Source organism: Urocampus carinirostris, chromosome 14, assembly GCF_059441175.1.
Source record: "Urocampus carinirostris isolate Australia breed hairy pipefish chromosome 14, RoL_Ucar_1.0, whole genome shotgun sequence".
Lineage (NCBI taxonomy): Eukaryota > Metazoa > Chordata > Actinopteri > Syngnathiformes > Syngnathidae > Urocampus > Urocampus carinirostris.
The window spans coordinates 1,758,161-1,784,152 of NC_142362.1; the positions used below are offsets into that span (position 1 = coordinate 1,758,161).

Sequence of the window (25,992 nt, forward strand, 5' to 3'; positions counted from 1 at the left end):
CCTGCTTACAAATTATGCTAACGGCTACTTGCTAACAGTTAAATATTGACATTTTGTGCTAACAGTCCCCCCACAGAACCAAGTGAAACAATTACAAATACATCTCACCGAGTTAAAAACTTTATGCTAACTCATAATGCAAACCAGCTCAGTGGCCTTGGGGGTATGGCGCCCGCCCCGAGACTGGGAGGTTGCGGTTCAAGCCTCGGCCGAGACATACCTAAGACTTAAACATTGGTACCCGTTGCCTCCCTGCTTGGCGTTCGGCATTAGGGGTTGGAATTGGGGGGTTTGCTCACCTAATGACTCCCAACACCTCAGGTGGGTTGAGCGAGGGGCTGGGAATCCCCTCCTCTGAATCAATCTCCCAAAAAAAGTCAGAAATGACTCTAGCCACCTCCCACTAGGGGGATATATATATATATACACCTAATGCAAACTACTCAACGCTACCGGTTCTCTACCATCATCTGCCAAATCCATCACAACCCTTACAATTGCCTCGGGAATTGTCTAGTTATTAATATTATTACTATTGTTCTTATTATTATTGGTGTATTTCATAGGGAAGATGAAGGGGTAGGGGGTATAAGCATTTGCTTCTGACTACCCCTTTTCGAATATATTATGTAAAATTATTTTGTTGTTGAGTTATTGTTTTGTTCGACATAAAGTTTTCATTCATTCAAAAAAAAAAAGCGGAAGACAAAAACTGTTTTGAAACTCATCTTAAGGCTGTCTGTGTTATACTACCCCCAGTGGTCAGGTCTTGCACAGCAGAAGGAACAGTGATCAAATCAGCAATTATAAAAAACGTGAAATATTCTCGATATATCTAACACACGCAAACATTTGCACGGCATAGTAGTGCCATCGTAGAGTTTCCAAGGCGACCTTTGAGGTTTTTGTGAGGATTCCACATCCATAATTCAAGACTGGTTTGTTATGTAAGGACCACAAGAATGTCTGTGGACAAGAGCCGGCAGAGTCTCTTCATTACGGCGCTCGGACGGCGGCCATATTTAGGATTTAAACGCGACCTGCGACACCGAAGAAGAAGATGGAAAATTGGATTTGATTGACAGCAGACAGCGATCGTAATTTCCATATTTTAAGGACTACAAGCCAGCGGTGCGCTTTATACTCCAGGCACAATTTATATGTGTCATCGTAAAAAACATGATTACCCGGTATATTATTTCACATGTTATTTTCACACTCGACCACAAGAGGGCGCTCTAGCAGTGTCTGAATGAATGTCTGCCCAAACGCCCGGGGCGTGCATCTTTTATGTCGGGCATACAACTTACAAAACATCTCCGCCCGGGTGGCCCACAACTTTTACAAGAAAAAATCATTTTAATTTTTTAATTTTTTTCAAATCAAACGTTTGCTTTATTCCCATTTTGAAATCTTCGTAATTTCGGTTCGTTTAGCTATTCGTATACTCGGCAGCCAATCAGAAACCTGCATCGAATAACTTAAGTATTTTTAACAAAGATTTTCTGCACTCCGAACTTTTCGTCAGGCAGATCCGCCATTGTTGTTTTGGTCTCGCGGTTCAAATTTTCGTCTGCACGCCGATCTCTAGTTCGAGTTAAGTAGTGAAAGTAAATAAATAAAATAAATACATTTTAAAGCATTTTTGAAGGGGTGTCGCTACTTTGCGGGTTTTCACTTTTCGCGGCTGGTTTTGGTCCCCATTAACTGCGATAACCGAGGGATTACTGTATTACGAATGATGATTTTGTATAAAGTTCAGAAAAAAAGGAAGTATAAAAGGAGAAAATGAAAAAAAACAGGTTTGTGGTGATCCCTTCTAATCAGTATATTACCAACAATAAGTGAATGCAGAAAATGTATTTCTCTCTCTATTCCTCCCTTTTTCTCTCCCTCTCTCCTTCACTCTCTTCTCTCTTTTTTTTACCTTCTTTTGCTCTCTCTCTTCCCTTTTTCCCTTCCTCTTTTATTTCTCTCTCTTGCTTATCACTTCTCTCTTTCTACCCTTCTCTCCTCTTTTCTCTCCCTCTCTCACTATTTCTCTTTTTATCTCTTTTGTTTCTCACCTTCTCTCAATCTCACTCTTTCCCTCAATGTCTCTCTTTCCCTCAATCTCTCTATCTCAATCTCTCTCTCTCTGTCTGTCTCTCTCTCTCTCTCATCTCAATCTCTTTAACAAAATATCTCGCTCTCTCAATATCTCGCTCTATCTCAATCTATTTCTCTCTCTCTTTCTCCCCACCCCTCTCTCTCTCTTTATCTCAATCTCTCTCTATATCTATCTCAATCTCTCTCTCTCTCTCTCTCTCTAAAGCTCTCTCTCTCAATCTCAATATGTCTCTTTCTCCCTCTCCCCCCTCTTTCTATCTCTATCGCTCTTCATCTCAATCTCCATATCTCTCTATACTGTATCTATCTCAATCTCTATATCTATATCTATCTTAATCTCTCTCTAAATCTCTCACTCTCACTCACTATCTCTACCCCCCTCTCCGTCCCCCTCTCCCCCCCCCCCCTCTTTCCCCCCCATATTTCTTTCTCTCTCTTTTTCTTTCTCTTGAATCGACTAGTCCGGCCCCCGACAGAATGTTTGCTCTATCGCGTGGCCCCTCGAGTTCAAATGAGTTTGACACCCCTGATCTGGGGGTAAGGTTTGGTTTCTCTTTCAAAGTATGAAGGTTTTTAATAAGTGTCAACCGAGTATCGAGGCGACTCAAGTGCAGCTTTATGAAATACGAAACGGTTTTGAAAGCAAAAACTCAATAAATACAACATTCTCCACCATAGGTAAACAGTACGATTGTGTTTAATCACGTCATCCGTCATGGCAAGGCAAACAATATCAATTCTATTATTGATCGTTTGCGACGTGAACGTGCAAAATAAGTTACTATATACATCACAGGTGTCAAGCATGTGGCCCGCAGGCCGGATCGGGCCCGCCAAGGCTTTTAATCTGGCCGGCGAGACATTACAAAATGAAGCACAATAGAACAATGAGTTGAAGTTTTAAATATGGCCACATGGTGTCGCCAAAGCCAAGTGCCACTCACAAAACAACTTTCTCACGCTCTCTTATTATTTCTCTCTTTTGCGTTGTTTTTTTCCTCACTTTCACTTTCTCTTTTTTTTCTTTCCCTCTCTCTTTAACCATGTCTTTTTTTCACTTTCTCTCTCTCTGGCTCTTTTTCTCCCTCTCGCTCTCTTTCTCTCTCTCTGTCTGTCTCTCTTTCTCTCTCTTTCTCTGGCTCTCTTTCTCTCTCTGACTCTTTCTCTCTCTCTCTCTATCAATCTTTCTCTCTCTGGCTCTCTTTGTCTCTGGCTCTCTCTCTGGCTCTCTTTCTCTCTCTAGCTCTCTTTCTGGCTCTCTCTCTCTCTCTGTCTCTCTAGCTCTCTTTCTCTCTCTGGCTCTCTCTGTCACTCTCTCTCTTGCTCAGTTTCCCTGTCTCTTTCTCCTTCTCTTCTCCCATTCTTTTATTTGCTTTCTCTCTCCCTTTGTCTATATCTTACTCTCTTTTTTTCTATCCTTCTTTCTACCTTTTCTCCCTTTCTATATTGTGCTCTCTTTATTTCTCTCTCCCTTTCATTTGTTTCTCTTTACTTCCCTTTTTTTTTCTTTCTCTCTTTTTCACCATCTTTCTTTCGCTATACTGTAATCCACTAGTCCCGAGCTAAAATGAGTTTGACACCCCTGATATAGATCATTTGAGATGAAAATTGGATAAAAGGGGCGTAGGGCTGCAGGCGATTATCCTGCAGTCTTTACTGACACCGTGTGGACAAAATAGGAACAGCCAGGATGGTGTTGTGATGACTCTAGTTGCCATAGCGACCGGGTGTGGTATTAACATAAGTGACCACACGGTGTCAGTGTTTTGCAATGCTACAGTTGTGCAAATGTTGTTTACGCAGTGCAGATCTGGCTGTATATACATAATAGTACATAAAGTACTACTAATAACAACATGTTTTGGTTTCCACTCTGTCCCCCAAATATACTATTAGAGAACTACTTGAAAAATACTACATTACTACAATGATTTAGTATCAAATGTAGTGCTTAAAACTATTATTTTGCTTTCATTTATTCTGAAAAGGAAAGAAATTGTTACAGCAACACTGTATTTAAAAAAATACTACTACAGAAATACTGCAACAGAAATACTACTGTGTAAATACTACAAAATCAAAGTAAAGAAATACTATATAAACACAAGAATACTACAGAAATGCCACAAAATACAGCATAAGTAATACTACAACATTATGACTAAAGAAATACTACAAAAATACAGTAATATTACAGATATACTACAACAATCCCACTATAGAAAATACCAAGAGATTACTACAATGATATTTAATATCAAATTTAGTGCTTAAAACTGTATTATTTTGCTTTCATTCTGTAAAGGAAAAAAATACTGCAAAAATACTATTACAGCAATACTGTATTACAAAAATACTACTACAAAATACTGCAACAGAAATACTACAAAAATAGTACTGTGTAAATACTACAAATCAAAGTAAAGGGATAATGTACAAACACTCGAGAAATACTACAGAAAACTGACTACAGAAATACCACAAAAATACAGCTCAAGTAATACTACAACACTGTGACTAAAGAAATACTACAAAAATACAGTAATATTACAGATTTACTACAACAATGCCACTACAAAAGATACCAAGACATTACTACAATGATATTGAATATCCAATTCAGTGCTTAAAAATGTATTATTTTGCTTTCATTCTGAAAATGAAAAAATACTGTCAAAATACTGCAAAAATACTATTACGGCAATACTGTATTACAATAAATACTACTATAGAAATACTGCAACAGAAATACTACTGCGTAAATACTACAAAATCAAAGTAAAGGAATACTATATAAACACTAGAGAAATACTACAGAAAACTGACTACAGAAATGCCACAAAAATACAGCTTAAGTAATACTTCAACATTATGTCTCCAGAAATACTACAAAAATACAGTAATACTACAGATATAGTGCAACAATCCCACTATAGAAAATACCAAGACATTACTACAATGATATTTAATATCAAATTTAGTGCTTAAAACTATTATTTTGATTTCATTCTGAAAATGAAAAAAAATACTGTCCAAATATTGCAAAAATACTATTACGGCAATACTGTATTAAAAAAATTACTACTATAGAAATACTGCAACAGAAATACTACTGCGTAAATACTACAAAATCAAATTAAAGGAATACTATACAAACACTAGATAAATACTACCGAAAACTGACTACAGAAATACAGCTCAAGTAATACTACAACATTATGACTAAAGAAATACTACAAAAATACAACTACAGTAATCTGTAACAACAGATGTACCACAACAATTCCACTATAGAAAATACTACAACATTACTACAATGATAAAATACTATTACAGCAATACTACAAAAATACTACTGTGTAAATACTACAAAATCAAAGTAAAGGAGTACTATATAAACACTAGAGAAATACCACAGCTCAAGTAATACTACAACATTATGACTACGGAAATACTACAAAAATACAACTACAGTAATATTACAGATATACTACAACAATTCCACTATAGAAAATACTACATGACTACAATATTTCAAATTTAGTGCTTAAAACTATTATTTTGCTTTCATTCTGAAAATGAAAAAATACTGTCCAAATATTGCAAAAATACTATTACAGCAATACTGTATTACAAAAATACTACTACAGAAATACAACAAAAATACTACTGTGTAAATATTAGAAAATCTAAGTAAAGGAAAACTACATAAACACTAGAGAAATACTACAAAAAACTGACTACAGAAATACTTCCAAAATACAACTATAGTAATATTACAGATATAGACAACAATTCCACTATATAAAATACTACTGCAGAGATACTACGATGCGGTGCTAGGAATCGAATTGACTGCACCATCTCATTTGGTTTTCCTTTTTTCTATTTTCAATCGAGAGTTTTTCACCATATTTGATCTTATAACGTCCTTTAACAAGAAAAACAGAGTTTTTAAAATGCTTTCATTTTTAGGGGTGCTTAAGCACCCTCAAAAACACGCTGGTTACGCCCATGCGTGAAATATATTGTGAGCTTGATTGGACGAGAATAGATATGAGAGAACATGACGAAGAAAGGAATATATTGAGTGATTAGCTTGTGAAATTCTCATAACCACGCTCATTCACCATGTGACTTATTTTTCACCTTTCCAATAAGATGACTCATTCCACGTGTGACCTTCTCGTGGTATTAGATCATTCTGCTTCTCCAACACCGGACGTCTTTTGGACCTCTGGCTCTTCGGTCAAACCTTGGACTTCATTTCATCTAAAAAATAGAAATATAGAATTAGTTGAGGCCAGATAACCCAAAATGCTGAAAGATCCATAACTAAAACCCATCCATTATCCACAGCAGGGTCGCGGGGGTGCGGGAGCCCATCCCAGCTATCTTCTGGCATAGGACACCCTCAACTGCTAGCCAGCCAATCAGAGGGCACACAGAGACAGACAACCATCCAATCGCTCACCTAGGGACAATTTGGACCTGCCAATGAACCTGACGTGCATGTTTTTGGAATGTGGGAGGAAACCCACTGTACTTCAAGTACTTTCACAAAACAAAAGTAAAAAGTTCAACAATATATAGTGCGTTTAACACTGCAGTGTAAAATAAATCTAACTCGCACCCTGAGACAGCTGGTCAAGTAGACATATGCCACTGCACTTCAGGTACATTGTTTACAACAAATTGTTCACAACAAAAGTCCATTGTAAAACAAACTATAGAATGGATCAACATTTCTAGTCAGATAACTGGTCAAGTAGACATATGCTTCTGCACTTAAAGTACATTGTTTAAAACAAATTGTTTAACAACAAAAGTCCATTGTAAAACAAATTATAAAAAAGATCTGCATTTCTAGTCAGATAACTGGTCAAGTAGACATATGCTACTGCACTTCAAGTACATTGTTTACAACAATTTGTTCACAACAAAAGTTAATTGAGAAACAAACTATAGAATAGATCAGCATTTTTAGTCAGATAACTGCTCAAGTAGACATATGCCACTACACTTCAAGTACATTGTTTACAACAAATTGTTCACAACAAAAGTGAATTGGCCGGTCCAAATTGTCCCTAGGTGTGAATGAGCGAATGAGTTGTCTGTCCTTGTGTGCCCTGCGATTGGCTGGCAACCCGTTCAGGGTGTCCCCTGCCCACTGCCTGGAGATGGCTGGGATGGGCTCCAGCCCCCCCCCCCCCGCGACCCTAATGAGGATAAGCGGTACGGCTGATGAGATGAGATGAGAAAAGTCCATTGTAAAACAAACTATAGAATAGATCAGCATTTCTAGTCAGATAACTGCTCAAGTAGACATATGCTACTGCACTTCAAGTACATCCATCCATTATCTTCACCGCTTATCCACAGTAGGGTCGCGGGGGTGCTGGAGCCCATCTTCGGGCAGTGGGCAGGGGACACAGAGACAGACACACCTAGGGACAATCAAGAAATCTTCTGGACGGAACCTTTTCAATGTTTTTTTTAACCAGTTACTACTGGCTGTGTATGTCGTCATCAAAAATATTATTTTCCCATTCTGAGTGAAGGATTTGATACATTTGACTATAAGGGATTTTATACGATTGAATACAAGTTACATTTATTGAAGGCAATGACGGTTTTCACCGAGTGGGCTTCAGGTCACGCTGATCCGAATGCGGAATGTTTTGTTTAGTTCTGTTGATAACAGAACTCTGACGCAGGACGGCAGGCATTGTTTGAAGAAGTTGTTTTGATAAGCGTGCTGCTGTTATGAGTTTTTCAGACATCGGGACGCTCTTCTCCGAGGTGTTTGGAGCCACGCGGGGCTTTCATTGGCACGGCCATGGGAGGAGCCGGCACACCAGCTTGCGCCCAAAAAAACGTGGGCTGAGAAGGAAGCAGAAGATCGAAGGAAGAGGCTTGACAGAGACTCAAGCGACACTAATCTGGCTAATTCGGCCATATATTCGATGGAGTTCACTTAGGTAAATCGTTTAAGAAATTCAATCTTCCCCCGTGTGGAAATGCCTGTCTCTTGTCCATATTTTCCATATTATATTTGTGTTTGGTTAATGGAGTCAGATAACCGAACAATTTGGTAAAACAGTACATTTTCATATTTATTTCCTAACATGAAGCATAACAGATACAAAAAAAAAAACCAAAAAATGGACTTTTTACAAGAGGGATGATGGGACTGAGAAATATGCTTCCCCGACCACATAAAGATATATTCTGGATGGAACCTTGGCGTATTTTCAATGTCTTTTTACAAGTTTTTACTGGGCTTGGTATTGCGTAAGCTTTTGGGGAAAAAAAGGATATGCTTATATTTTGAATACTTCTAAAACTAACTTGTTTTTTATGAGGCCTTTTTTTTACCATTTTTTGGGTAATACTGTAATCAAAACATTGATGCACATGTTCCCAAGCAGTACAAATAGACAAAATGTATTCTAAAAACAGTTAATAGTTCATCCCAATTCAACTCTCAAAAGTCATCATTTCAATACCACGAAAAAGAGTTTTTTTCAACTAAATGCGGTCGTCTTCAAGACGGAAAGTCGGTGTCTTTTTAACAATCTCTGTCTTTTCCACATCTTGTCACCCGCTTTTCTAGCATATGTCTTGAAAAAAAAGACGTTTTACCAACCAAATCAAGTCGTCTTTTAAATATCTTTTGCTGGCGTGATTATATTGTAATCAAAAGATCGATCAATCTTGAGAGAGAGAGAGAGATAGATAGATGAGAGAGAAAGAGAGAAAGAAAAAGAAAGAGAGAGAGAAAAACTAAGCAAAAAAGTATGTAAGTAAGCATCATTCCGTAGTAGTTGTGTAGTGAAAGGAAGTCCGTCTCTTTTTAGAGAACCGGCTTTTTCGGCTCAACTCATGAAAGAGAGCCGGCTCTCAAACGGTTCACTTGCTTTGATGATTGAAATTACGAATGATGATGTTGTATAAAGAAGTTAAGAAAAAAAGGAAGTATAAGAGGAGAAAATGAAAAGACAGGTTAATGGGTATCCTTTTAATCAGTATATTAGCAACAATAATTCAATGCAGAAAATAAGAAAACGTATTATTCTACTTAATTCTATTTGCATGTATTTTTTCCTTCTACAGTGAACGTCCAAGAGACTTCATTTTCTTACCTTTTTTATAATAAACCTCATTCATGTCCAGCAACTCAGTATCTCACAACAAAATGTTCATGAACAATATATATGATATAAGGAAACACATGTACAATATAACATGTTAAGCTACATAAATAAACACGTTTGAAAAAAAAAAAATGGTGGTGTGAAATTATTTTTTAAGGGAGAATAGGACAGTTTGTAAGGGCATGGAGCCCTGGAGCGCCACAGGTATGTTACTTACGAAGTCCTCTAAGCTACTGCTAGAACACAGGTGTCAAACAGGCGGCCCGCCGGCCATATCGGGCCCGCTAAGGGATTGAATCCGGCCCGCGAGACAACACTCAGAGAAGCCCAAGAGAAAAACGAGCTGCAGGTTGAATTATGTCCACTTAATGTTGCCAAAGCCAGGTGCCTCGAACAAATAGACTGTACTTGTGGTTATTTCTCCCTCTCTTTTCCACCCCTTTTCTCCCACTCTGTCTCTGTCTCGTTCACTCTCTGTGTCTCTCTTTTTCTCTTCCTTTGTTGCTCTTTGTCTCTTTCTCCCTCGGTGTCTTTTAACCTCTTTTGCTCTAACTTCCTTTTTTCCATTTCTCTCTTTTCTCTTTCTCTCTCCCTACCCTTCGCACTTTCTTTTACAATTTATCTCCTTCTTTCTATTTCTCTTTAGATTTCTTTCTTCCTCTTCTTTTCCCCCCCTCTCTCACGACTTTCTATCTTTTGTTTCTCACGCTCTCTCCCTCTCTCTCTTTTTCTTTCTTTGTCCAGCCCTCTCTCCTTTTCCCTCCCTCTTTCTCTTATTTCTTTATCTCGCTTCTTCTTTCTCTTTAATATACTAGTCCGGCCCCTGACAGAATGTTTGTTCTATCGTGTGGCCTCCGAGTTCAAATGAGTTTGACACCACTGTCCTAGATAGATGTCTAGATAGATGTCTAGATAGATAGATGTCTAGATAGAAAGATGTCTAGATAGAAAGATGTCTAGATAGATAGATAGATGTCTAGATAGATAGATGTCTGGATAGATGTCTACAAAGATGTCTAGATAGATAGATGTCTAGATAGATAGATGTCTAGATAGATGTCTAGATAGATAGATGTCTAGATAGATAGATGTCTAGAGAGCAGTCTAGATAGATAGATGTCTAGATAGATGTTTAAATAGATGTCTAGATAGATAGATGTCTAAAAAGATAGATGTCTAGATAGATGTCTAGGTAGATAGATGTCCAGACAGATAGATGTCCAGACAGATAGATGTCTAGATAGATAGATGTCTAGATAGATGTCTAGATGTTTAGATAGATGTCTAGAGAGATGTCTAGATGTTTAGATAGATGTCTAGAGAGATGTCTAGATAGATGTCTAGATAGATAGATGTCTAGATAGATGTTTAAATAGATGTCTAGATAGATAGATGTCTAGATAGATAGATGTCAAGATAGATGTTTAAATAGATGTCTAGATAGATAGATGTCTAGATAGATGTTTAAATAGATGTCTAGATAGATGTCTAGATAGATAGATGTCTAGATAGATAGATGTCTAGATGGATGTCTAGAGAGATGTCTAGATAGATAGATGTCTAGATAGATAGATGTCTAGATAGATGTCTAGATAGATAGATGTCTAGATAGATAGATGTCTAGAGAGCAGTCTAGATAGATAGATGTCTAGATAGATGTTTAAATAGATGTCTAGATAGATAGATGTCTAGGTAGATAGATGTCCAGACAGATAGATGTCTAGATAGATAGATGTCTAGATAGATGTCTAGGTAGATAGATGTCCAGACAGATAGATGTCTAGATAGATAGATGTCTAGATGTTTAGATAGATGTCTAGAGAGATGTCTAGATAGATGTCTAGAGAGATGTCTAGATGTTTAGATAGATGTCTAGATAGATGTCTAGATAGATGTCTAGAGAGATGTCTAGATAGATGTCTAGAGAGATGTCTAGATAGATAGATGTCTAGATAGATGTTTAAATAGATGTCTAGATAGATAGATGTCTAGATAGATAGATGTCAAGATAGATGTTTAGATAGATGTCTAGATAGATAGATGTCTAGATAGATGTTTAAATAGATGTCTAGATAGATGTCTAGATAGATAGATGTCTAGATAGATAGATGTCTAGATGGATGTCTAGAGAGATGTCTAGATAGATAGATGTCTAGATAGATAGATGTCTAGATAGATGTCTAGATAGATAGATGTCTAGATAGATAGATGTCTAGAGAGCAGTCTAGATAGATAGATGTCTAGATAGATGTTTAAATAGATGTCTAGATAGATAGATGTCTAGATAGATGTCTAGGTAGATAGATGTCCAGACAGATAGATGTCTAGATAGATAGATGTCTAGATGTCTAGATAGATGTCTAGAGAGATGTCTAGAGAGATGTCTAGATAGATGTCTAGATGTTTAGATAGATGTCTAGATAGATGTCTAGAGAGATGTCTAGATAGATGTTTAAATAGATGTCTAGATAGATAGATGTCTAGATAAATAGATGTCAAGATAGATGTTTAGATAGATGTCTAGATAGATGTCTAGATAGATGTTTAAATAGTAATCTAGATAGATGTCTAGATAGATAGATGTCTAGATAGATAGATGTCTAGATAGATAGATGTCTAGATAGATAGATGTCTAGATGGATGTCTAGAGAGATGTCTAGATAGATAGATGTCTAGATAGATGTCTAAATAGATGTCTAGATAGATAGATGTCTAGATAGATGTCTAGATAGATAGATACTTTATACATACTTTACTTTATATACTTTATACTTTCGAACGAATTGAATAAGTAAGAAGAGGTACCACCGTAGAACAAATTTTGGGCTTTTAGCCAGCGGGGGAAGAGAGCGAAGACGTCGGAGAGACGCTGGCTCACCGTTTCCCCGCCTTGGTCAGCCATATTGACACTCCATACGTGTGACTTTGTGACGAGTCTTACCCGCGTCTGTGAGCCCGCTTTCGGCTAAGCGTCGTCGAAGCAGCCGGGCTATTTTTAGCCACCGTGTGGAGAGGGAGGGAGCTGGATATATAAAGCCGCAGCGCCCAGTTTGGGAGGCGGAGGAGGCGGCGGCAGAGTGGACCGGTAGCGGCGGAGCGACAACACTCCAACGCGGGCGTCTCTTGACTTCGACGAAGCGGTCGTTTTGGGGAGTTTTTAAACAGAAAGGGGATTCTTCTTTCTTTTTCTTTTGGTCAACTTTGGATATTTATCTCCCCGGCGGCGTCGTTACTCGGAAGTCATCTTGGAGGTGAGTCCGGGAGGGTTCACATTTGACGCCGAGGTGAGATGCGTCATTAGCGGCCAGGCTAATTACTTAAACCCCTAGTGCACATGGAGGAGGGGGGGTAGTGTAATTTCCCCCCGGCGGACCTACTAAATTCGTCGCTTATTCTTTCTTTGCCGCCGTTTTAAAACTTGTTTCGCGTCCGCTGTGAAGTCTTTTAGGGCAACTTTTGGGGTCTGGAACTTTGACTTTTATCGCTTCCGTTTGAAAGAAAATGGACACTTGTCGCGGTTTCGTTTATTTCTTTAAAAACGTTACTTAGGGACAGGCGAATTAGGGAGACTTCTAACGGCTAATTAAGGACCTCGAAGGCATGTTTTTAGCCATATTTAAAAGCTAGCTCATGTGTTTTGAGGTATTTTTATGACGTTTGGTTCGCTTTAGAGCGGTTTACGCAGATTTCGGTCGTACCTGGATGGATTTTATAGTAGCCGCCGGCTACGTTTGAAAGGAACGGCCGCGACATATTGAGGCACATTGAGGAAATGTGTTCCAGTGAGTCATTTGAACTTCCCTTTTCCTACTAAATGAATCAGCGCAGCTCATCCGCTATTTTAGCCCGTTTAACGCGTCACGAGCTGTCATTTTAACGCGTCAGTTAACTAGGCGGCACCGCCGTTTGCCAAGACAACCTCCTGTAGCGTCGAACCGTCGCGGTGACGTTTAAAAGGTGATTGGTCGATTGGCGTGAGAGGGAGAAAGGCGATTGGTTCGATGGGTTGTCTGTTATAATGGGATCCAATCTCGTTTGACAGTGTAAACTTGGGGGACGTGTTTCATTGGCTGGTTCGTTTGTCATTCACGCCCTTTTTACTGTATTTTGGTGGTTGGTATGGAAATGGGAAATTAAGTACATTAGTCCCTCGGTTATCGCGGTTAATGGGGACCAAACCCCCCCGCGAAAAGTGAAAATCCGCGAAGTAGCGACGCCCCTTCAAAAATGCTTAATTTTTTTTAAATTTTTTTTGTTGTTTTATTTTATTATTATTATTTTTAGACCCGGTTAATGGGGACCAAAACCACCCGCGAAAAGTGAAAATCTGTGAAGTAGCGACACCCTTTCAAAAATGCTTAAAACATTTTTTTTAAATTATTTTCTTTTATTATTATTATTTTTTTAGACCCGCAAATGTGGAACTGCGAAGTAGCGAGGTCCCACTGTATAACGTAAAGTTCTTTTCATCATAGATAGATAGATACTTTATTCATCCCCAAAGGGAAATTCACATTTCCAGCAGCATAGCAGCAGAGAACAATACAATAATAAAGCAAAAAGAAAACAATACAATAATAAAGCAAAAAGAATACAATATACAAATACCCAGTGTGACGTGCAAATGCCCACTGTAGCGTGTTATATAGAATAACTAAATAGTGCTACACAGAATACATATTGCAATAAGATCATGTATATATTTTCAAACAAAATAACAGTATTCCCCCGAAGATTCATTCATTTTTTCTAATAAATCATTATTTTTTACTGTGAGTTTTACCGCATAGTTTGTATTGGAATTATACCATTAATATACGTAAACATTTATTTCAATTGTTTCATGTTTGATTAAAAATGACTACCTCGTATACTTGAGTGGTTTCTTGCAGTTTTTCATTAAAAATATATCTAAGATTTTCAATAATCTTATAAATACATTTTTTTTAAGATTAATTGGTCGATTGACACAAAAAGGAGCATTGTGTTTGGCTAGATTGCCTGTCAATTATATTGGGATCCACTCTGAGGGACGAGTTTCATTGGCTGCCTCGTTGGTCATTCACGCCCTTTTTACTGTATTTTGGTGGTTGGTATGGAAATGGGAAATTAATTATAATGTAAAGTTCTTTTCATCGGGTATTTATTTTCAAACAAATAATATACAAATAAATGTATTCCCCGAGTATTCATTCATTTTTTCCAAAACACAATTAATTTTGGTTTTACCTCAAAGTACAGGAGGCATACTGACTATAGTTTGTGTTGGAATTGTACCATTAATATACGTAGACGATTTATTTTAATTGTTTCGTGTTTGATTAAAAATGACTACCTCATATACTTTAGAAGTTTCTTGCATTTTTTTCATTTAAAAAATGTCTATATGATTTTTGATAATAGTTTTTTTCTTAGAAATGCATTTTTTAAGGTTAATTGGTCGGTTGACGGGGAAGGGAGCAATGTGTTTGGCTCCATCCATTATCTGCACCGCTTATCTTCAGTAGTGTTGCGGGGGTGCTGGAGCCCATCCCAGCTATCTTCGGGCAGTGGGCAGGAGACACCCTGAACTGGTTGCCAGCCAGTCGCAGGGCACAAAGGGACAGACAACTCACTCCTCACACTTAGGGACAATTTGGACTGGCCAATTAACCTGACATGCATGTTTTTGGAATGTGGGAGGAAACCGGAGTGCCCGGAGGAAACCCACACAAGCGCGGAGAGAACGTGCAAACTCCACACAGGAAGGTTCGAGCTCATGACCTCAGAACTGTGCCCACCACTCATCCGCTGTGCTGCCCGTGTTTGGCTCGATTTTCTTTTTTCTATTTATTTATCTTTTTATTAAGTTTGACTGAAAATTACATTTCGTTTTCTTGCAGTTTTTCATAACAAAACCTGTCTGTATTAATTTTACTTCTAAAATATATATTTTTAAGATGAATTGGTCGGTTGACAGGAAATGGAGCATTGCCTGTCGATTATGTCGGCCCTTTTACTGTATTATGGTTATTGGTTTATAACGTAATTATAACTTGTCCAACACGACGAGTTTCATTGGCTGCCTCATTTGTCAACCATCCATCCATTATTTGGACCGCTTATCCTCAGTAGGGTCGCGGGGGTGCTGGAGCCCATCCCAGCTGTCTTCGGGCAGTGGGCAAGGGACATCCTGAATCAGTTTGCCTGCCAGTCGCAGAATTCGGAGAATATGCAGACTGGATTTGATCCCATGACCTCAGAACTGTGCAGCAGACTCGCAACCACTCATCCGCTGTGTCGGCCGATTTGTCAACCATGTCTTTTATAATGTATTTTGATTGTGTTGGCCTATGTAATTTTCAATATATTTTTGAGTTTGTATGTTCTCCCCGTGTTTGCGTGGGTTTTTCTCCGGGCACTCTGGTTTCCAAACATTCCGAAGACATGCATTTCAGGTGGATTGGCCGGTCCAAATTGTCCCTAGGTGTGAATGGGCGAGCGAGTTGTCTGTCCCTGTGTGCCCTGCGATTGGCTGGCAACCAGTTCAGGGTGTCCCCTACCCACTGCGCGATGATTGCCGGGATGGGCTCCAGCACCCCCGCGACCCTACTGAGGAGAAGCGGTGCAGCTAATGAGATGAGATGAGATTTTCTTTCCTGTATATTTTTTTTTTTTTACTCAATGAATTCTTACCACACCGTAGAAGGAATTCTAATTTTGCTTTCGAGCAAATTGTCTTTTCTAACCTTAGGTCGACATTTTTACGAGGAAGCGTGCTACTGAACCTATCTGCCCTGTTTCAATACACAGACCTGCACACACACCGTGATCTCGGTCGCTGTGCCTAGCCATAAATCTGGAGCATTAACATGATTAAACATCAGCAATCACCCTGACCAAGCCGATAGACGACAGCCATCCCAGACACGGGAAGTAAATAGGCGCTGTCAAATGACACAAGGCAACATCGCGTTTGTTTACTGGACTGATTCGTGCTCCCCAAATCTTGGTCCTTGAGGGCCCGAGTCCTGCGGTTTTTGATGTTTTCCAGACATTCAACGCATCTGATTGTTAAGATCAAGATTACACTTCTGCAGAGATTATAGGTGAGCTGAATATATGAAGCAGGTGTGTCGGAGGAGAAAATCTTTTGAGTCGCTGTACTCCAGGACTGCCATCTAAAGTTGTTCCTCTCTTTATGAAGCTCCTTGCTAGTTAGGGTTCCCCCAAGGTCTTAAAAACTTGAAAAAGTCTTAAATTTGATAACTGTAAATGAAGGCATTAAAAAGGTCTTACTTTTTGTATACGAGTCTTAAATTTAATGAGTGCAAATTGTGAGAGATGAACATTATTAAGACTGTTTGATGGCTATATTTGCACAGATAAAATACATGTATATAGTTTAATTCTACATTATAACGGCAGAGAAAAGAACTCGCGTCCGACCTGGTCGAAGTCCACAGAGAGAGAGAGAGAGAGACGTTTATTTTGCATCAGAGAGATCAGTGCACACAAGAACATGACTTAAAAGTAAAAATACAAGATTGATAAACGTACAAGAAATATAATTACACTCATTATTGAAACGTTACTTTATGTGTGTGTGTGTATGAGAAACATTGTTTTTATATTTAGTAATATAAAAACAAGCTAATTACCTTGAGACAGAAATTCAAGAGATTTACATTGAAACCCTGACAAAATTCAAAAGCAGACGTCTTTGGGACAGTTTCTCAAGAAACACGATGCAAAAAAGTAAACATTTTCTTTATTCTTTTTTTACATTCTGTGCCTCTCGTTTTATGTTTATTGTGCGGTGATATCATATCATTAAGTCTTAAATTTTAATGGGAAAATGGTGGGGGAACCCTGGGTTTGAGGTTCTATAAGAAAGTGTAAAACATGTGCATACCTGCTCAAAGAGCTGACCAAACGAACTGACTTGAAACATTTTGCATCAAAGTAGCTAATGTTGGCTGTAAATGACGAATATAATGCGTTTTTGTAGTAATCATCTTTTTCTTCTTACACAGGAGAAGTTATCAAAATTAGAGCTAAAAATGGTAAGCAGTTCTGCCATGAGTCTTATATTCTGGGCACAAGTGAAATACAGAGAACGGCTGTAGCATTTTGAAAGCATGCCGACAAATAGTGCTACAACATTTTAGTACTAACAGAAAGGCAGTGTGCCCGACTCGAAAATAAACCGTAAACATTGAATTTCTTACCATACTATATTGAAAATACTTGTGCTGTACGAAACTGGTACTAACTAGCAACAGTGTCTGAAACTGATGACAAAAAGTTGCAGGACAAGCAGGGCAGACAACTCTGTAAAGTTGCCTGCCCAGCCATAAAAGTTGCCTGCCCCATTTTTCACGACTTGAAAACACACAATAAGACGACTCATTGCAAAAAAAAACATTGTTGCAAATTATTAAGGATTGATCATCAGAATATATATCAGAACAACACTTTAAAATGAAGTTCATTAAAAACTACTTCAAACTTTCATGGCATGTTTTCCATCTGCCATCAGTATGTACCTGTATTGACTCATCTTCGTTCATGCAATGTTTGTGTTGCGTCGTCTGCTACAAGCCATGTGAACTCCTCTTTCCACCATGCTCTTAATGTACGTTTTCGTTTTGTAGCGTCATACATTTTGTTAGCTTCTTTTGAATATTTCTTCTGGGGCTGAGATTTTGGCTTGATTCTTAACCACTTCTCCATTTTTCTTGCGTTTTCTGTGCGTCTACTTTGGAAAATGATATGCAAATGCACGACCTTATAACGCTCGGAAAAGTTCAGAAGTACGAAGTCATTCGATGCAGTCTTCTGATTGGCTGCCGAGTATGCAAATTGCCAAACGAACCGAAATTCCAAAATTTCCAAACCGAACGAAGATTTCGAAATCAGAATAACGCAAACGTTTCATTTGAAAAAACACTTTTTATTTTATTTTTTTCTTGAAAAAGTTTGTCGGCCACCCGGGCGGATACGTTTTGTAAGTTGTACGCCCGACGTAAAAGACGCGCTCCCCGGGCGTCCGGGCAGACATTATTTCAGACACTGCTAGCAAGTACAACCTGCCGGTGATGTGATAACGCTCCAGGCTACATCTGGCTAAGAAAATAAATCACAACTGAAATCATGGAAAAGTTGCATAATCACAGCTAAATACATGAAGTTATGAATGGCTAAAATTAGACAATTGTGACTAAATAAAGGCTGGTTCAATATTACAACATAATTCAACCCCAAAAAAATCAAGTCAAGTCATGTTTATTTGTATAGCCCCAAAGAGTCTCAAAGGGCTGCACAGATCAAAGACTATTGCTAACTACAGACTAATACGACACCATCCCCTGATCTAAAACCTAGATGAGGGCAAGGAAAACTCAAAAACCTCAAGTCAAGTTATGTTTATTTGTATAGGGGTTAATAACAAGGAGTCTCAAAGAGCTGCACAGACCGCAGATTATTGCAAACCACAGACTATTATAACACCATCACCTGATCTAAAACCTACATGAGGGCAAATAATACCCAGATATTGTCAACATAAAATATAGATTATTCATATGCTATAGAGTAGAAGTGTTTTTTAAGCTTAGATTTAAACATTTCTATTGAGGTTGCAGATTGAAGAGCTCTCCACAGCACCGGGGCCCTCCCGCCTGCGGATTTCTTCTTGGCTCTTGGGATCACTAGTACACCGGCATTTTCAGAGCGAAGGTTCCGGACTGGAACATAGGAGGAAATTCAATCTGAAAGATCTGAGGGAGCAAGTCCATGAATGATTTGGTATATTTTGTATACTACCAACAGAACCTTGAAATCACATCTTAAGCTAACCGGGAGCCAATGCAGGTTAGCGCAAATCGGGGTCATGTGATCAAACTTTTGTTGTCTTAGTTAAAAGCCCGGCTGCAGCTTTTTGTACCAGCTGAAGGCTCTTGATTTTGGACTTCGGGAGACCAGAGAGTAGTACATTACAGCAATCGAGACAGGAGGTAACAAACGCATGAGTTATAATCTCCTCATCCGACTGAGACAGCAAAATGTAGGTCTACCTACAAATAATTACACTGTTTAACGTTAATATATAGAATGGAAATCAGATTTCATTAACCTAGTTAATTGTTCAAGAAAACGCAACGCTAGCTATCAATTCAACTGAAAACAAAATTGAAAACATACAATTGTCATCTTTACCATGAAGAAAAAGCTAGACTGCTTCTTGTTCTAGGCCACATTTACCTTCAGGACTTGTCCTCATAGCGAGGAGATGATTGCGAGGTGTCAGATTCAAGTCAGTGTCCCTAATTCCTCCATCCTGGATAGGATTATTAAAAAAAAGTCATTTTCATACGTAAATCTCTTTTGCACGGAAAATGTCGAAAAGTTCAAGAAGAAAGTGTGACCTACATTACGGAGAGAACTTCATCAGAAAGTTTTCTCTGAATATTAACTCCATTTTGTGCTCTGTTTTCAGCAGGAAGACTGAGGACGACTTCTTTCTCTTTTCTCAGCATCTGAGTGCGGGCACAGAGAGGATGAAGATGCCCAAGCCAGTGAGTTTTTCTTCTTCTTTATTTTTACAATAAATTGAGGTTGTATAAAGATGTCGTGGATGACAAAATTGTTTCGTACGAACATATTAAACTCTAGTACAGGGGTCGGTAACTTATGACAGTGGCACGCGGGCGCACGGCAAAATAATAATGATTCTTTTTATTCAAAAATGTGCATTTTTACCTGAAATTTCGACATTTTCAGTTGCGCTCTGTGTTATTTAGAGGCTTTACGGTAGCGCCTCTGCTCCGTATGGGAGAGTGTGTCTGCGCGGCGCCGAGGAGAGATCCGTGTATTAACCCAGCCAACGAAACACAGGCGCATGATAAATGAATGAATCAAGACAGCTCCTCCAGCGAAATAATCTCGGTCTTTTCAACCAGCGTCGACAAATGACTGGGGCTTTGTGCAAAAAAAAAAATAATAATTGTGCATTATGCCTCGTTAAACATCACAAGACAAAACCTGAACATGAATTCAAGGATGAGTCTGACAAGGCGGATACATTAAAACGCGCTGTGTCTAGGTACGGCAAGCAAACACAGACGCTGAAAACCTTTGTCACTGTTACACACACCACCACTGAAGCAAGCTATCACATTGCTCATTGCATGGCAAAGCACAGAAAACAATTTACTCATGGCGAATATATTGAAAAAGCGTGTGTGCGTTTCAAGTTTTGATTTTTTTTTTTTTTTTTTGCAATATGATTTTGTAATGAATTGTATGGTAGTTGTCCATATCACTTGTTTTTTTTATTGTAGATTACAGCCCTGTTGGATATAAAATAAATTGTTGTGTGAGTCATTAATCTTGGTGTGGAATATTTACAAGGACATTTGAAAGTGGCACTCCACACCGAAAAACTTGCTGACCCCTGCTTTAGTAAAAACTAATACCAATATATAGTAAGTACTACTTTTATGTAATGTATTTGTATGTGATTAGATAACATAAAAAAATACATGCACAGGAAGAGAAAATGTATTTACCTGTGGTTTGATGTAACTCGAGCTGGTACCGTGGTGGATTAAAATCGAAACCGGTTTTAAAACTTACAATGATTTTGTTGCTTTGATCGCCTCCTTGTTTTTAATCATTTTCCAAGTCGGTGATGTGTTACGCTCCTATTCCTTGGCGATGGTAACAATGCATGTGCCTTCTTCATATTTCCTGATGATTGCAAGCTTTGTTTCCATTGTTATCGTGTTTCTGCTTATCCCTTGAACCTCACTGCAAGTCTCATAGCTAATAAATACAGTACAAGGAAATACAGTATTATTCGATTGCATTCATTCTGAAAGTCGCTACAAAGCACACAAGATTCACAAGTGAATGAAAAGAGAGAAAAGCATTGTGGGAAGGAGTTCAGCCAAAAGCATAGGTTCTTAATGTTTCCGTGACAAAAACCAATAGCAAACCATGCATCTCTTATAACATCAGCCAATAGCTTAGGGACGTACCTTGCACAATGATTCAGAGGAAGACTGCAAAGTTTGAATTTATTTTTGGATACATTTGTTAGAAGTTAAATAATTTCTTGGCAATGTTGAATGCTGGGTAAAATGCCGTAATGAGTGGTCATCTTATTCCACACTGCAACTTAAAGATGCCATAAGCCGGAGGGCCTACGGTATTTACTAACTGTATTTCCGGACTATAAGTAAATGGTCTGCATTTATATAGCTTTAAATCGCTTTACAATGTGCTTCACACTTACCCATTCACACACACACTCACACACCAATAGGGAGTCAGCCATGCAGGGCGCCTAGCTACTTATTGGGGGCATTAGGGATTCAGTGTCTTGCTCAAGGACACTTCAACATATAACACGGAGAAGCCGGGAATCGAACCTGCGACCTCTTGATCCCAAGACGAGCGCTCTACCTCCCACCCAAAGAATGCTAATTAAGAAACGATACACTATTGACAATGTTGGTAATATCAGTAGTATATCTCTAATCTACCCTGCGATTGGCTGGCAACCAGTCCAGGGTGTCCCCTGCCCACTGCCCGATGATTGCTGGGATGGGCTCCAGCATCCCCGCGACCCTACTGAGGATAAGCGGTGCAGCTGATGAGATGAGATCTCTAATCTATTCAGAGTTACATGCTTACCAAAACTATCAGTTTCACTCTAAAACAATAAATCCAATGAAATCTTTATCCTTGTTGTCACTTTTACCAGTAAACAACTCCCCATTCACTATTTGCAGCGTGTCATCTGCAGAATGCATTTCTTTTTGGTGCCATTTTTGTTCAGTCCTTCTCAGTTGTTTTACTAAATTACCGGTGTCGTGCCGAAAAACGTCCCACAACAGTGCTAGTTTGAAATGATCAGCACGGGCCTAGAGCTCCCTCTTGCGGTTTAGTGTGAAAATAACATGTGAAATGATATAAACTCCATGATATAATAACGTCTTAATCATTTCACATATTAGTCTCATCGGAGTATAAGTCGCACCCCCTGCCCAAACTTATCATGATTACTGATGCGAAGCACCTGTGCCCGCTCGTTTGGCACCAACTGCCTCGGACGCTGATTGGCTCCCGGTCCCTATTTAAACCCACTCCTTTCTGTCACCTGTTGTCAGTCCGTCTGCAAACCTCAGTTTACTCTAGGCAAGCTTTTTTTTTATCCTGACTCCCACCTGTTTTTTCCCCCTGTCTGTTTCCCGGCTTCGACCAGTTTTTTGATCCCAAGCACGTTTTTTTTGCTCTCCTGTCCCGGCTACTGACCCGTTTTTTGATCCAACCACGTTTTTTTTGCTCTCCTGTACTGACCCATTTTTTTTCCGTTGCCGACATCTTCATCGCTCGCCACGGAAGTCCTACTTCCGCGTTCTTAGCGACCTGCTTCCACAATCACCAGGTCGTGGGTGCAACCTTTTCCTTACTTCCAATAAAACCGAGAGAAACGTAACGCAAGTGGGTCCTGTCTCCGTCCTGGTCTTGACAAAACTATGAAAATTACCTGTGTCTAGAACAGGGATGTCAAACTCATTTGAACTTGGGGGCCACACGATAGAACAAACATTCTCTTGGGAGCCGCACTAGTCGATTGAGGAGAAAGAAAAAAAGAGAGAAAGAAAGAAAGGGCGAAAAAAAGAGAGTGTGGGACAAGGAGAGAGAGAGGGGGGGGGGGAGAGAGAGAGAGAGAGAGAGAGAGCCAGAGAGAAATTGAAAGTGAGAAAGAGAGAAAGAGGAGGGTAGAAAGAGAGAAATTGAAAGTGAGAGAGAAATTGAAAGTGAGAAAGAGAGAAGGATAGAAAGAGAGAAATTGAAAGTGAGAAAGAGCGAAGGGAAAGAGAGAAATTGAAAGTGAGAAGGAGAGAAGGAGGGAAAAAGAGAAAGTAAGAAAGAGAGGAGAGAAAGAGCGAAGGGTAGAAAGAGAGAAGGGGAAAGCCAAAGAGAAAAAGAGACAGGGAGAGAGAGAGAGAGAGAGAGAGAGAGAGAGAGAAATACAACTACAGTGTCTTTGTTCGAGACACCTGACTTTGGCAACATCAAGTGGACATAGTTCAACCTGCAGCTCGTTTTTCTCTTGCGCTTCCCTCAGCGATGTCCCGCGGGCCGGATTCATTCCCTTAGCGGGCCTGAAGCGGCCCGCGGGCCGCCCGTTTATCACCGCTGGTCTAGAAAATAGGGTAAATACGAATCTTCTTTTCAGTCGTCTGACAATACGCTGTGACCCTTTTACTATCCTATGGTCTCCACAAATAGTTGGGAAGCCAAAAGCGAGCAGAGAGAGGGAGAGCACTCTGCTGAATGAAGTCCACCTCCGATATTCAATCCAGCCTTGAGGGGAAACTCCCCGTCTGGATACATTATCCCCCGTGACCCCTTCGCAAACACACGGGGCCCTTTCACTGCTGGCTTTGTGCATTGTGGTGCCCTACGGCTATGCTTGTTTGATTCGCGTCTTGTAGCTTAGCTTTGTTAGCTAGGGCTTTTAAATGGCACCCTTCCCTAAGTACCGTTTTTAATCTTGTATTATTTCGAGATAAGAAGTGAAGCCTCTATTTGATATTATTGTTCTTAGTCTGGAAAGAGTTTTTCTTAGCAGGTGCAGGCAGAGCGTTGTGTGGAATTTGTAACAACCCCCTAAAACACAGGCGTCAAACATCAGGCCCACCCATGGTTTAAATCCGGCCCGCAAGACAACAGTGAGAGAAGCGCAAGAGGAAAATGAGCTGTAGGTTTAAATCTTTCCACCGAATGTCACCAAAGCCAGTTAACACTTGCAAAACAATTGTGGTCGTATTTCTCCATTTCTCTCTGACTCACTTCTTTTTGATTGATTTCTCCCTCTTTACCTTTCTCCTGTTCACTCTCTCTTTTTCTCTTTTCTCTATTTCTCTCTCACTCTCTAACTCTTTCTTTTTCTCTGTCTTTCTATTTTCTCTAATGTACACTTTAATCCTCTTTCTTTCTATTTTTCTATTTCTCTCTCAACCTCTTTCGTTCCCTTTTTCGGCCCCTCTCTCTCTCTGTGTCTCTCTCTCTCTCTCTCTCTCTCTGTCTCTGTCTCTGTCTGTCTCTCTCTCCTCACTTTGTCTCTCTCTCTCTCTCCTCACTTTGTCTCTCTCTCTCTCTCTCTCTCCTCACTTTGTCTTTCTCTCGCTCTCTCGCTCTCTCTCTCTCTCCTCACTTTCTCTTTTTCTCCCTTTCTTTTTCTCACTATATTCATTTCCCCCTTCCTTTCCATTCATATCTATATTCTACTCTCTCTTTTTCTCTCACTGTCACTCTGTCCCCTTGTTCTCCCTATCTGATATTTCAAAATATTTTACTTGTTGACGCCATCTTTCAGCTTAAATTATCATTGCAGCCTCTGTCAAACTACTTGTTTTGAACGTGCAAGTACGTGACACTCTTAAATGCTGGCAAAAAAACTTTTATGTTTCCATTTTGGGGATTGGGGTTGGTGTTTGGACTGTATTTGAATCAGTCCTTTTCTTACTTTCACCATTTTCATCTTGGAATAAATGAACTAGGAGCACACGCATAAAATCACTCCATCCCCTTCCCCACCTTCTCCTTTCCTCCAGCCTAATGCACTCCGGGGCCGGAACACAGATGAAAAAGCAGATAGGCGCGGTGGGGGAAAAAAATATAAAGGCTCTTTGAACTTAGGTGGGCATTGTTACCACATACTTAATAGAGAAAATATTTCATTTTTAACTTTTTAAGGACACCTCAAAATATGGACCCCACCTTGAAGTAAAATCTCTAAATGCATCTTAGCATAAGAAAAATAATATTAAATATCAACAGAATGAGATATTTATTTTAAAACATCATTCATAATTTGCTCTTTCAAGTATATTTTTCCACAAAATTGAAGTAAATTGTCTAATTGTTTTTACCTAGTGTTTTTCCCAGCGTTGCCCTAGCGTGTGCACACCTTCCCTAATTGTAACGAGCGCGCCTCGCCCCCTCTCATTTTAATCTCGTGTTTCATTGATTATAAAGCCTCCGAGCGTCCCACAATGCAACACTCCACACAAACGAGCAACTTGATCGTTTCCTCATGCTTGCGTGATGCGGCCGAAAAACAGAGGTGATGTAATGCGGACGAGCTATCTCGCAAGGATTGTTGCCGTACATTGTATCTCATATAAAGTTATTTTTTATTTCTTTTAAATGAAATGTCCCCCAGAACTGCTTAGGAAAATAGATGTCACATCTCTGTCCCACCCCTAAAACCAGAAACCTTAAGGGAGGCCGAATTGTGCAGGATATATCTATCATCTATCTATCTACCCTGGTCATATCCCTCGAGAGGGATGACCGACAGCAAGACAAACAAAGAAAATTTAAAAAGGGAAAAAGTAGCAAAAAACACACAAAAAATTTTAGGGGACCATGGCCAACCCAAATGCCCAAACACTCAAAAAAGTGAGGCACTTCGGCACCTAAGTTGGTCATGCTTTCGTCCCTCCAGATGAAACGGGACACCAGAAAGCGGTCGTGTCACTCGGGTCAGGGTGACATAACACACTCTTCTGTCCGACAGCTTTCACTGGTTTACCCCTACCGCATCAAAGAACACGTCCAAACATCCCACTATCCTTTCACAATCATTCCTATCACCAACAAGAGCTCTAGCTTCCACTAGATTTTGACCTCTTTCCTGCAGTGCACTCATAACATAAATTTA

At 39.3% G+C, this 25,992-nt stretch overlaps 1 protein-coding gene and 1 long non-coding RNA gene across 3 annotated transcripts in view; one reads left to right on the top strand and one right to left on the bottom strand.

Moving 5' to 3' along the window:
• LOC148352430 (uncharacterized) overlaps positions 1-13,177 on the bottom strand; it is a 50,032-nt gene extending 36,855 nt beyond the window's left edge. The window contains exons 1-2 of the long non-coding RNA XR_015852777.1: positions 12,208-13,177; positions 6,259-6,381 (exon numbers count right to left, since the gene is read on the bottom strand). This is a non-coding gene — a long non-coding RNA (uncharacterized LOC148352430). The remainder of the gene's footprint in view (positions 1-6,258; positions 6,382-12,207) is intronic.
• LOC148352431 (radixin) overlaps positions 12,209-25,992 on the top strand; it is a 38,641-nt gene continuing 24,857 nt past the window's right edge. The window contains exons 1-2 of one of the 2 annotated variants that reach the window (XM_088353563.1): positions 12,209-12,517; positions 19,747-19,825. In XM_088353563.1, the coding sequence (XP_088209689.1) occupies positions 19,808-19,825 (18 nt within the window). In that variant the 5' untranslated portion in view covers positions 12,209-12,517; positions 19,747-19,807. The remainder of the gene's footprint in view (positions 12,518-19,746; positions 19,826-25,992) is intronic. The other variant, XM_088353561.1, reaches the window with a different exon arrangement.